This window comes from Didymosphaeria variabile (assembly GCF_027946475.1).
Source record: "Didymosphaeria variabile strain IMI 356815 chromosome Unknown scaffold_2, whole genome shotgun sequence".
Lineage (NCBI taxonomy): Eukaryota > Fungi > Ascomycota > Dothideomycetes > Pleosporales > Didymosphaeriaceae > Didymosphaeria > Didymosphaeria variabile.
In genome coordinates this window covers 2,487,788-2,500,930 of record NW_026611621.1, presented here as the reverse complement: position 1 = coordinate 2,500,930, position 13,143 = coordinate 2,487,788, and the positions used below count along the sequence as shown (strand labels likewise).

At 54.9% G+C, this 13,143-nt stretch overlaps 3 protein-coding genes across 3 annotated transcripts; all 3 read right to left on the bottom strand.

Annotated features, from left to right (window-relative positions):
* Positions 1 to 1,519: 1,519 nt before the first annotated feature.
* N0V89_002534 (uncharacterized protein) lies at positions 1,520 to 2,736 on the bottom strand (the record flags this gene model as incomplete). The annotated part of the gene is made up of 2 exons (XM_056211343.1): positions 1,520 to 2,236; positions 2,284 to 2,736. 2 exons carry the CDS (start codon positions 2,734 to 2,736, stop codon positions 1,520 to 1,522), a joined length of 1,170 nt encoding a protein of 389 aa, XP_056074816.1.
* A 2,751-nt stretch (positions 2,737 to 5,487) lies between these two features.
* N0V89_002533 (uncharacterized protein) lies at positions 5,488 to 6,328 on the bottom strand (the record flags this gene model as incomplete). Its single annotated transcript, XM_056211342.1, has 2 exons — positions 5,488 to 6,195; positions 6,323 to 6,328. The coding sequence occupies 2 exons, from the start codon at positions 6,326 to 6,328 to the stop codon at positions 5,488 to 5,490; spliced, it is 714 nt and encodes a 237-aa protein (XP_056074815.1).
* A 3,634-nt stretch (positions 6,329 to 9,962) lies between these two features.
* Positions 9,963 to 12,317, bottom strand: N0V89_002532 (uncharacterized protein; the record flags this gene model as incomplete). Its single annotated transcript, XM_056211341.1, has 1 exon — positions 9,963 to 12,317. The coding sequence occupies one exon, from the start codon at positions 12,315 to 12,317 to the stop codon at positions 9,963 to 9,965; it is 2,355 nt and encodes a 784-aa protein (XP_056074814.1).
* Positions 12,318 to 13,143: the final 826 nt, after the last annotated feature.

Here is a 13,143-nt window from a genome sequence, read left to right as displayed (position 1 = left end):
CCGACGAAACCGAGAAGGATCAGGCTTGCGCGCGTCTAGCTATGCCTAGGCGGGTGTTATGTCGCGCGAGCCGGATGTTACTATGGTACGTATACATTGATGACTCTACGGCTGGCCCGTGATATCGTCTGGGAGGATCGATGGGGAATGGGAGCAAGGGACGAGCGTCCTGTAGTGTAGGGCCATCGGTCGGTCTGGCAAAACCAATACATACACATTGCATGTCCCTCGCCTCGGACTACAGCCCAGAGCACCATCGGATGCATCACCGACGGCCACAAGCGAGCAGAACCACAGCCTCAGTCCGAGTCCCAATCACCGGGCCTCCCGTATCATACTCAACTCCGCCTTGAGGATTTCCCCACAAAGCACCATTCCCAAGCGAGCGTCCTCTCTCGTGTTATCATACCAACAAAAACATGGTCGCTAAACAGTCGTCTTATGCCACCCCCCACACGCTATACTGGCCAACACATTTCCCATCTCACCTACATGAACATTGAGGGACCTCGCGTCATCCATTGTCCACGCTGCTGCGCTGGGGAAGCAGCGGGCTCACCCGCCCCACTGATGTCGCCCGCCACCAACATATCATCCTGCGGTCCTTCGTGCAAAAGCTGGGGATGCGGCGCCCGAGTGAAGACGCTGGGCTGAGGAGGCTCAAAAAGGTGCTTAGCATGTGTTGGGGTGGGGGTGAGCTGCACTGAGTTGTTGGGTTGTTATACCTACATGTGTAGAACATTCCTAGAAGCCCTCGTGGTGTGGGATACGTGCGTGAATGACGGCCTTGTCTCACCGCTTGCTGCGCTCCTTCGCGGCAAGACCAAGAAGCCCTATCGTCGGAAGTGCTCACCACGCGAGTTGCCGTCTCAGAGCGTGATAGGTAGCTTAACGTCACGTCGGAGCCAAAACATGCATGCGTAAATAAGTTGCGGTCGAGTAGATCAAGTTCGAATGCTCGCTGGCTCTGCAATAGAGCGGGTATTGTGGATCTATATCTGATCCACCTCGTCGACCAGTTCCTTCTGCAGGACCAGCATACGTGAAGAATTGACTCATCAAAAATGTACAATATAGTAAAACAATAGCCGCCCGGACCCCTTCGTATCCACTTCCGTCATGATGATTGGAATATTCCCAGCCTGACGTTGCAAGCTGAAGCAGAACGCCGTGATCCCAAGCCCGTCCGCACGGTCGGGTATCCAGATAAAACCAAAATGAAGCCCCCACGGTCCCAAACCCCAAATTTTATAACACAATTGGTGTAAACGCCGAATCTAGAAGCGAAGATGATGCCGATTGTAGATCCAATGTAAAACCACTCTGAATGTGGTGATGTAGATGTGAAATCGCCAATGCGCCTTGCAGGAAAAATATGACAAGTGACGCCGGGGTATGCAGCCCAATGCAGATGCAAGTCGCTCTGTTGCCACACTGTCGTAATCGTTTTACTATGATCTGATCCAATACTGGCCGGATCAAAGGATGAAAATCCAGGATGCAGAATGGTCGAAACGAATCAGAAGAGTCCTCCTTCCACAACTCCCTGCTCTTCCTCTCTCAGGTGGCCACCACTTCTCTTTTTCGGCCACAGCTTACTGCTCACTCGCTTCCAGCTGTCTCGGGTCGCATTCGCCAAACCACTATGTTCGCCTCGGCTCGTCCGGGGGCTAGGAGTGCCACTGTTCGATCCGTTCTCGTAGTAGGCTTGCTGAAAATCGGTCATCGGATAGTCGCTCATTGGCGGTGTTCCCGGTGGAGTCAGCGGATCACTCATGCCTGATGGGCTTCTACTGCCAGAGTCGTCGGTCAACGCGTCACTACCACTGGCGTAACTTAGTGCGCCGCGAGAGGGTGATGCCGATGAGGTTGCCGGTTGGGAGTTGAAGCGAGAATGTGAGAAGGGGCGTGCGTGCATGAAGTTGGAGGTGAGTGAGGATGGTGCAGAAGCACGCTGGTGGACGGGAGGGTGAGCGGAAGTGCGAGCGTGGTAGAGCGTGCGTTCATCGTAACTCCGGGTAGAAGAACGGGTCGCGCTCGAGTCGTGGCTGTCGTGGCTAACAGCTGATGCCAAAGCGCTCATAGGTGATGCTGAGTTGAGGAAAGAAACGAGTACGCTCTCCTCCATGAGCTCGTAGATTTTGTTGACGGCCTCATCCAATGCTGAGGGGTGCGGCGGAACGTACGAATCGGAGAGGTTGAGCAGGGTGTCACGGACGTCGGCCGGAAGATTGACCTTTCTGAGTTAGCAAACATACAGTGACAGCTGGGTAGGTCACTCACCTCTCGAGGCCCGGACTCGCGGATGTAGGCGTCAATCAAGCGTCTCCACAGCATCAACACGTATGCACATTCATCAGAGAGAGGAGAGATGGGAGTGCCCGGATGGCGGTTGACCATCTTTGAGTAGTGTTTTCGGTACCGAGAGGCATCCATTGTGAATTCGAGATTCTCCAAGCAGTGGTTTTGGGACAGGAAGGCCATGAAGGAGCTGAGTGTGTAGGGCGGGGGAGCGGTGTTTGCGAGGATTTCGGAGAGGTTGGGTCTTCGGTTGGAGGCAGAGGCGATGCTGCGTGGTATCGACACGGTCAAGGGCCGCGAGGGCGGGTGGTACTCTGCCATGGACATCTTGACGTCTTCGTCGTCGGGCTCAGCCGTCGACGTGGTGGGCGACGAGGCGGTGGAGGATGAGGTTCGTATTGACAGTGGGGCGGTGCCAGTCTTTCTGGAGTTCATAATGCTTCTCCGCAGCTGTTTGTACACCCGACGGGCGCTATTTCTACCGTCGCGGTCAGGGCCTTCACAGGAACAGCACTGAGGGCGGAATTGCTGCGCCAGCTTGACGGGTGGTGGCACGAGGTTCGGAGAACCCAGTGGCAGGTCGATGGCGTGGGCGGATGTTATCGCAGCGACGGGGTCATCGAGGGCACTGGCGCGTGGAGGAGCACGATCGGGAGGTGTGCTGCGGCTAGGCGGGATCCGGACTCGCACAGGACCTCGCGTTTGCTGTTCTGCAGCGTCTTCTCGAAGGCGGCAGGCGGCAGGGCAAGGACGTTGGACGGGGGGTTTGGTGTCGCACGCGGGGACACGGCGGGTTGCAGGTCGGGAGCGTGGTGGTCGAGGGGTGGTTGGGCGTGTGCAGGCTGTGAGCGGGCGGAGGTGAGACAGCAGCGCCTTTGGCAAGCAAGCTCTCGTGGAGGAGGCAGCCCCGGGGTGCGGCTCAGCGTGGTTTTGAGCGGCGGGAGGGCGCAGGAGTCAGGCTTGGGGCGTGTGTCGTTTTGGACCTGGGCTGGCGGACGGGGCAGGTCAGCGCAGGCCAGGAGGGAGCACGTTCGGCGTATCGAGTGGGTTGGGGTGGAAGGGATTAGGGAATGAGGAATGGCGCACTGTCAGAGCGACGGGGCGGCGAGAGTCACAGCGCGTTAAAGCGGCAGCAGCAGTAAACAAGCTCATTGGGGGCACGCGCCATCGAACGAGGATCGAAGAATTCTAGCGCCGCCGTGGGACGCAGCTAACGGCGCCCCTGCTGAGACGCTAAGCAGCAGGCGGGCCCAGTCGCCACCGGCCCAGCGAGCGCCAGAGCGCCAGAGCGCCAGAGAGCCAGAATCACGCCCGCCTGCACTCTACGCTGCTGTATCCACCACAGGGCCGCCGCTCACGGAGCCGCGCTTGCTCCTCCACGGCAGCAGAGAGACTGCCTCTTGCAGCTGTCTCGCACCCTCCCCTCCTCTGCGGCACGTCCAGCGCGTCGGTGCCACGAGCCCGTTGCGAGGACACGATGCCCAGGCGAGCACCGCAAACGCTAAAGCGCCCTACCAACGCCAGAGGAAGGCCGGCCGAAGTGCGTTGAGAAGGGCCTGCCTCGCTTTGTCTCCGGCCAGCCCGCCCGTGCCAATGGCATTGTCGACGTCGCTGCGAGCTGCGAGCACAAAGACGACGCTCGCGAGACCGACGATGCCATGCAACGTCGTGCGACGTGCTCACTGTTCGCTCGGATTGCGTGACGCCGACCCTCAGTGCTCACATCACGCCCGCCCGGCTGCGCTCCATGCCCGTTCCTTGCCGCCCCCGTCCAATAGCCGCCGCGCGCCCATCACATCTCGTCCTGGCTGACTCTTCGCCCTATCGCTGGGGCCAAGGCACACGCGAGCCTCTCCCACACCCTGCCTGACGCGCCGCCGACTCTGATTCTTACCGTAATGAACGGGCCCGCGCGAGCCCTCTCAACACCACGCAGATCCACACGAGATCCGCCCTCGCCAGCGCCGGTGCCCACTCGCCTGCTGGGCGTGCAACGCTGCCATCGTTCGATGCTGCGACGACCACACCGCATCCATCGCTACCGTCCTCTTGTGCCCACCACTGCTTTGGCGCGGCGGTAAAAGAGGGGCGACCCGCGTTGCAAGCTGCTGACGTTTCACCAACCCCCCCTGTTCCACTTTCATCACCGTGCTCCGTCCTTCCATGCACAGAAAATTCGAGATTGCTTCTAGAAGCCTACCGCATCCGATTCAGGGGACGTGCGCCTGGGGCCCACATCGTCTTAATCATCCGCTCGCTTTCGTGTTGCCAACACCAACACGGGCATTGTGTCCGTTTGCGTGACAGCTCCAGCGCCTCCCTCGGCAACTGCATGTCGCGCGCCCACGCTTGAAGAGCCTCTTCACGTCCTGAAGCCACATTTGCCAGCCCGTCCCAACGTGCTCTTACCGGCTGTAAGCGATGCTACCAGCAGAAGAGTGCAACAGAAAATTCTGTCCGCACAAAACACATCACACGCACATGATGTTGGAGTGGAGATGCGCTTCTGTCATTGTGGGCATTGCGAAGCGATTCTCCCGCCTCACCGCCCAGTTGGCTCGCTTTTAGCCGCATCGCAACCGGAGATCTGACCACAATCCCTGCCCACGCCACTTTTTAATAATAAAACACCCCGACAATTCAACGCCTCTTGGCTCGCAATTGCATCATGCCTAGTGTACAACACAGAACAATGCGTTGTTGTGCGTTGCGTGGGATGATCCGTCTTAACCAACTCTACGCCTCTGCATCTCGCAGAACGCTGTTCCAGATATCCGGGAGCAGGATTCTCATCGCCCGATACGGTCTTGCTGCCGACCGGACTCTGAGGCCACTGCTCCGAAGAGCCTTCACCTTGTGTTGTTCGGACCACACATCCGCGCTACTTTGCCAGAGTGAAACGTGACAGGTGGATCACATCTCTCTAACAGTGTGACATGTGGGGGTCACGACTTGTGCTTGGGTTCAAACGGCCAATCTTGGCGGCAAGCGCCGCGAAACATGGGGAGCGTGGGATACATGATGCTGTCGTCGATCAAATCGCTCCGAGCCGCGTGCGACCGCTCGGTTTTGATACATGTCCGATTCCAGGCTGCCTAACCGCACATAGCAATGGGTGTACCCTGTCGAAGAGATATTGCGTACATCTGGATGCTGTTGCCGGCAGAAACTCCGTTGACGACGGTCTCACACTGTCTTCTTCGTTTCAATCTGTATCCGCACGCCGGGCCGTGTTTCTAGGACAGCGACATCCAGATCCCATCCAGCATCCCGTAGTCTTGTTTCGTACGTATTGAACAACTTTTGCGCTTCCTCCAAGGCGAATCTGAGCTCAGCCTGTCGCCTGCCTGATGTGTCATGCTCAGCATCTTTGGGCTTACAGTCTATGGTTCCCTTGCGAGCCAGCAAAAGCGCCTGCGTCCACGCTTTGAGCTGGTCCAGCGGAGTACATTCTTGCTTTAGAACGATTACGGCATCGGACCCGCGACACCAGAGCAAATATGCCTCGTCTTGATAGAGTCGTACCAGATCGGAGAGGTTGAGATACTGCAGGTCTAGCGCGCCTGACCGTTTGTGGTGGTGCCCCATACAGTTGAGCAAATCATCCAGTGGCACACCGATCTTGCAGTGACCGACTAGGCTACCATCAGTCCAACGTAGTGCTCCGTCACGCTCGAAAATCCGTTCCCTGGCGGAGACTTCGGCTGGCGACAGGATTCGACCGTCCTGCAGAAGGCTACTCAGCACTACGTTAGCCCTTTGCCTGTTCAGGCTGCGCATGCTGACAGATTTCACCGCAGCATAGTTCGTCGCTAAATGTACCGACAGCAGAGCAATGAGCGTACTCCAGGTGGCCATAGATGTACTTATTTGTGACACTGCTAAGCTCCCAGCCTGTATGGTGATTAGCTGGCAAAACATAGCATGTACATCGGGATACGATGGTATACCGCGACGATGGCGGTGCAGCAGAAGGCACAAGCGAACGGTACTCTGCATTAGAGAGATTTAGGACACTTACCAACATGCCTAGGAGCGATATTACAGTTTCCTGGCTAGAGTCTTTCTGTAGGGTGATCAGCACTGGCTTTATCATGCAAGCTCTCACGCCTATGTGGGTAGATGAAGGTGAGCCAGGCACGTTTATGAACATCACGCCATGCATCCTCTGATAATAAAAAAGCGATGACTTACAGCATTGAGCTCTCCCAAGTTCCCATGTTTCGCGAAATGGGCAGATAAGCTCGCCTTGGACGATCCTGCGCATACACCGCATAACGACCGAAGGACGCTCGAGAATGACAATAACAGGAATCTGGCTGTTTTAGGGAACGCCGGCGACAGACAATCTAGAACCACGGCGGCATCGTTGAAGATGTCTGCTGCAAGTCTATACATTTTGCATTCCGGTTCCAGCGATGTGCCCAGCCTATGCGCGAAGAGAATGGTTGCGATCCTCCCCATGGACTCCTGCAGTACCGAGAGCAGCAGTGCGGCCGTTGGCGAAGCATCGGCGTTACCAACACCTACACCTATTATTCCGCCAGTTAGCTCATGTCTCCTGAGGAGACACGATCCACAGCTCCTTTACAAGATGCACGGATGCCATCCGAGGTATCAAACGGCTTGCTGATCCGGCGAGAGCGGGATGTACGGCCATGCGGAAGCAATCTATATCCTGGTGTCATGTGTCTGAGGATACGAATCCAGGGCCCCGGTACCGGCTCGCTAGTGACTTCATTGTTTTGTATATGAAAAGTGCGTGTATGCATCGACATGCCTGACTCACCTTCCAGGACAGCGCGTGAAGAGAGGAGTCCTGCAATCGACGAAGAGAAGGCTTGGAGGGAGTCCTGGAGCAAGCGGAACTTGTCAATCACACATGTCTCGAGGCTGTTTGAAGCGGCGTGAGGATTTGCGTACGTAGATCTGGTACCTGTTGATGGCGAGCGTCGAGATCAGCTTGTGAGACGGGGTGACGTGCAGAGGCATGCGCGTGTCCTCGCCCCTGCCTTGAAGAAACGCACTGTATGTAGTCTTCTGTCACAGTATGCGGATATCCTGCGGGAAGAAACACTTCAAGCAGCTGCTGTGCATAGCTTTTCCTTTGTTCGGGCCGCTGTTGTGGTCAGAGAGCATTCTGGTCAAGTAAATGTGCTGCGACACACCACAGCATCAACCTTGCTTCTTCCCTCGCCAGCCGCCGATTCGATGAAGGTAGCTATGACATGTCCCGCGTCGTCCCGCTCAATCAGCTCGAGCGTTCCCGCCAAAGCCATGTTTATTGCTCGCCCCGGGTTGGTGGAGTGTGGTAAGGTCGACGACGTCCTGATTGCAGCCCATGTGTTCCCTTGGTGGGGGACCAAGCTAACGCCAATTCCAGCTAGCGGCGAATACCGCAGTCGCTAGTCGCTCTTTCCGCCGCAAACAGCCAGCACCACGAAACTCAACAAACGACGCGCGCTGCTTTAACCGTGCCCTCTACCTCGCTCTACTCTGCAACCACCGCGGGTGCTATCATCACCGCCATCTATCACACCATGCGCGCAAAGTACACAATCTATGTTTCCGCGCCAACCCCAGTCGCAATCTATCTGCTATAGTGCCCAGAGCGCCCAGAGCGCCCAGAGCCTCGACCCGCAGACTGCCCATACGCCCGCAGCATACGGGATTACTGTGTTGTGATACGGCTGCGATGCGAGATGCCGCCACCGCAGCACAGCGGACCTCGTATGCAGGCCACTGTTGCTGTGTTGGTGCAAGACCGTCGCAGATGCGGTGGGTACAGATCCAGATGGCGAGCGCGGGGGCGGCGCGGTGCTGACTGTACTGAATGCGGCACGAGGTCTTGTGCAACGCTGGAAGCAATCACGATGATGATGTAAGACGGGCTTTTGGTAGTGTTTCGAATGGGCATGCGGGGTGCGGCGCGGTGATGCTGTTTTCGGGGACTGGGTTTTTAAGGAATGGCCTTGTTGGCTCTTGTTTTGGATTCCAGAAATTCTTCAGGACGGGCCCGAGTGTCCTGCTACACAGAAATGTTGGACGTCTGGTCGGCATGTCAACATGACGGCTACGAGAACAGCTTGAAGCAACTAGTCTAGCCCCTATACTCAAACGTAAACGGCGGTTGGAGCCAGATAGACGTGTCGCTGGAACGAAGCGTCGACCACGGGCTTGCTTGACTGTGCATGCACGTTGACCAGCATGCAATGTCTACATTTATCGGCTTCACTACTAGCTCAATACAACAGGCTTTGTTTGCAGTTGTTCAATTGTGCTGGTTTCGGTGGGGACTTCGTCACTCACAGTTGGGATGTATTGGAAAATGCGATGGAGCGGTGTTAATCTTGGGAACCGAGTCAAACGAGCTCAAATTGGAGAGTTGAAGTGGAAAAGGCGAATTGTGTGCAGAACCCATGTGTACGCACTAGAATGTTACATCTAAAGTAGGTCATAACAAACGAAGGGCAAAGATAAGTATGGCCTCCAATTGCTCGTAGGACTTGCTGATCGCATCGAGATCCACTCATAAACTTTGGTCGAGTGCTGTCGCTCATTCATGCGAAACATGGAAGGCACGAACACCACGTCCCGTGTATGGTTTAACGCCCGGATGTTTTCTCACGCTCGTGAAACACCAACCACCTCCCAAGATCCTCAACATCGCGGACTCCGACGGATTCTCGCTGCAGACCTCAGTTCAAATGAACAGTCCATTGTCGCAGATACAGGATGCATGAAGTCGACGGACTTTGGCAGCTCAATCATGAGGATAATATGATCCTCGCATAGACGGGCTGGACAAACATACTCGGGCCTAAAGTATTTTTTGATGTTCGCGCACTTGCATCTCCTCGTGAAACCTGGTTTTAGCGCTGCGTTTGAGATGATACCCCATATTCTACCTGAGATTTAGCGCTCTGTTTCGAGAGAGCGATTGTACGTTGTCACTAGGGGTGCTCTACCGCGTTTCGCACAGTAACCTGAGGCGCAGCCCGGATTCAGGCCTCGTGTAGCAACGAATACTCACACCCATTGGACGGAAAGGCCACGAACGTGGTACGAGTACGGTAAGAGGAGGGGAAGTTTAGGCAGGATGGTATTCCTCTGGCGAGTGTGACTTTAAAAAAGGGAATCGCCGGCTCTCAGGATGATTATGCGTTGTTGAGTGTCTGCTACCTACCCGTTGTGGTCATATTGTCTTCTTCTTTCTTCGTTTTCTCTTGATACCCTCACGAGCAGGATACTCGTTGGTGTTCTTGTTTCTCCCTTTTCTTTATTTTATTGCCAATGCGCTTCGACGTCGACACAATCTGTTCAAGTTCGAATCAGCCTCACGCTAAAACCCTCAATTACTACGACGCCGCCGACACATCCTCCCTCCCAACTTCCTCCCCCACGCCCTACACCGTGCCCGGGAAACCCAATCCCTCCTCCTCCTCCTCGCCAACCGTGACGGCTCATCCGCTTAATTCCCCGAACTCTCCAACGTGTGGGGTTTCGGACTTACCAAAACTGTGCGCACCATTATCTACAACTATTTCCCTATTGTAAACACACACCCCATGTACCTCCACGGCCCGAATCCTTAGGGACTTTTTGAAGAGTGTTTGGGTATCGGATTGTAATTGCTTGGTTACCTACAGGTAGAGACTGTATCAACCTAAAATAATCTCGATCTCTCCAGCACACTCCCGCTCCCACGCCACTTTCTCAACCTGCCCCAAAGCCCGGCGATACGCTACATCGCCCTTCCGCTCAATCCACAATACATGATAAAAACAAGCACCATCTTTGACTTGCGTGTCCAACGGCCGATATCTAGCATCCACGACTCTCTCGGAAATCGCCACCAGCTCGCACTCCGTACCATGGGCTGGCCGCTGCTCGTCGTAAAGATTCAGCCGGAGCCAGCCTATCTTTTCGTCTGCTCCATTCACGAGGTGCGCATCCTCCACGCTATACGCCGAGGTAGGGTTAGGCAGTGATTGTGTGTCGAGTTTCAAAGACGCCACTTGCACCTTCCCCTTTAACAGATTCACATGCCAACTCTCGCGATCGACGTTTCGGAGCCTTTCAAGCGGTGGAAAGGGGAAGCGGAATTTCATGTCTTGCATGTGGTTTTTGCGGTCGTCTGGGTCATATGTGAAGTACCTGCTCGCTACGTTTCCATGCGCTAATTCTTCTTCATCTTCGTCCTGGTGAGCATGCCATGCCCACGGCATTTCGGTGACGGATGGGTCCTCGAATCGACCCCGCGGGATGTGGAACGTGAATTGAATCGGCTGCCACTCTTCCTTCGTCTCGCCGCTCTTCGTCTTCACGCAGCGCAGCTTCTGCCAGTCGACGATGCGGTTATTTCGTGACGTCAACGGCTCGTCGTAGACTAGGTGGCTATCGGACCACGCGTCGAGGTCCAAATCGCCGTGCCACGCCGCCCATGACCAGGACGAGAGCGCAGGCGCACCGGGTGCGTCGACCCTGCGTCGTAGTGGAGAACGTGGCTTCCAGAGAAGCGCGACGTCGAAATAGAATTGAGGAAGGCCTTGCACGAAGCCGTCTGGGAAAAGGCTGTGAAGACGCCCCGTCACGCCGGCTACTGCGTTGAGAGCGTCTGAGTCCATAGTTAGTGAGCGGTTGTTGTAGGATTGGATCAGTTGCGCGTAGCCTGCTAGGGACATGTATGACGGGACGCGGGGGAAGTCGAGGAACGTGGACGATGCTACTTGCGGTTTTCCGGGCTGCTTTGACGATACTTGGGAAGGAGGTTCGTGTATAAATTGCGGAGGCCGTGATACCTCCTCCATCCAGTTCGCACATGGACAATGCCAGGAAGCGAAGTTGTCGATGGTGAGCATTTTGCTAGCGAACAGTCCCTCCTGGAACGTCCAACCCCGCGTAGCCCACGTCTTGTCGCTGAATGATTCCTTTCCGGTGATGCGGCGTGTAGTCTTGATTAGACTTCGAGTAGGGAGGGTGATGGTGTCTGAGATATCGCGATCATGCCCGATTCCCGCGATTCCCATATCCGCGTTTCCTTCAAGGATTGCTAGTACAAGCGCAGCATCTGCGTACACCGTACCCATGAGGCTTAAATATGTGGCTTTCCGTTCGTAGTCATCCTGGACAATGCATAATGCATCGACCCAAAGATAACGGAACCCGACCTCTCTCGTGAAAGTGATGGCGTCCTGGATCGTAGGAGCTAAAACGACATGTTCGCTCATCAATCCCCCGGGCGCCTTCATCGTCGCAAGATTGGCCAAACGGCACTGCGTTGAACACGCCGGATCGCCCCAGCGATAGCTCAACGCTACATACGGCGGAGCAGCTTTCATCGTCGAGACGGCGAGACACATACGATGCACGTCAATAAGATAAAACTCCAGATCATGCGTATCGAGGCCAACAAGCCCCCAGTCATTAGGAAGCTGTGATCGCGAGCACTCGCTTCCGTGAGAGACGCGGCACTCGCTGATCCACTGGCGCATCTGCGCGAAATCGATGCGCGGTCCTACGGCTCGCACCAGCAGTCCATCTCTCGACGATGGAGTGGTGGAGTAAAACTCATCCACGCCCGGTGCATGTTCCGAGTCTGTTTCCTTCGCGATGATGTCGACGCCCGCCTTCAGCAATAACCGCGGCACGGTGGATTCTGGGAAGTGAGGCAGAAACGCAACGCTCACCGACAGCGCATGTAGAGTACTCGGGGAATTAGCAGCAACAATAGAGAACAATCTCCTTAACACGTAATCGCGGAGACTCCGGCAGCAGCGACACGCAGCGCTGTGGTCCCAGATATGCTGCGCTTTGCTGATTGGGAAGGGCGGTAGACTGATGAGTTGCTGTGTTGGACCTGGGACGCTGTCGCTTTTGGCTTGTGGCTCGGGTTCCTCGATGAGGCTCTCGATACGTGACAGCTCGTCGTCGAAGGCTAGACATGCTTTGCAGAATTGGGGGATGAAGTTTGTAGATGACTGATGGGTTCTTATTGGTAGATTGGAGGAATTCATCGTGCGCTAATTTGGGTCATGTAGTTATATGTTTGTATTGGTGAGTACATGTTTGAGGTTGAACAGCAGGCTTCTTATGGAGCTGAGGAGGTGGGATCGTTCGGGATTTGTCTCGTATTCGTTCTATGTCGTATTTCTTTCGACTCCTCCGTAGGAACCAGACGTTCGCTTCGGCTAACATAGCACGTGATTCGAAAGCTTTCGATTAGCCATATTACAGTTCGGCGAACAGGCACGCATATAATATTATAGGGTGCAAAAAAATGCTCTGTTGATGGATGGTAGGCAATCGAAATTCACAGATGGAGGGGTCAGAATTCGCCGTTTGAGGTGCAAGTGGCTCTAAAAATAGCGTCGCGAAGGATCACGGAAAAAGCAAAGTTGAAAAGTCAGCAGTTTACATTTACTTCAGTAGCAATGTCTATAGGGAATTCCAGATGTACCTAAATTTTGTAAGTTCATAATACTTTTGATCTGTTGATACTGCTTCTACTATGTACTCGCGAGTTGAGTTGTAGTGTCTATTGTTCTTGTTTCCTCGGGGTCATTCAATTTTCAACCACAAAAACGAACTGTGAAATATTTCAAAAAAAAAAAAAAAAAAATTTTCGCAGCGCAGCCCAACACATTTTAACGCAATAAGAAGTAGATTTTCTATAATAAGAAGACTGTATCTTCATAGTGAACTACGGCGGGTTGATGGGGCGAGGAGCGATGCCCGATGTGGATAAGCGCAGGGACTGCGCTAAACCCGAAGGGGGAGTCCCCGGACAGACATTACGAGAGAGTCAGAGTCTGCTTACTCTTGAGAAGGAAGAAAACCCCT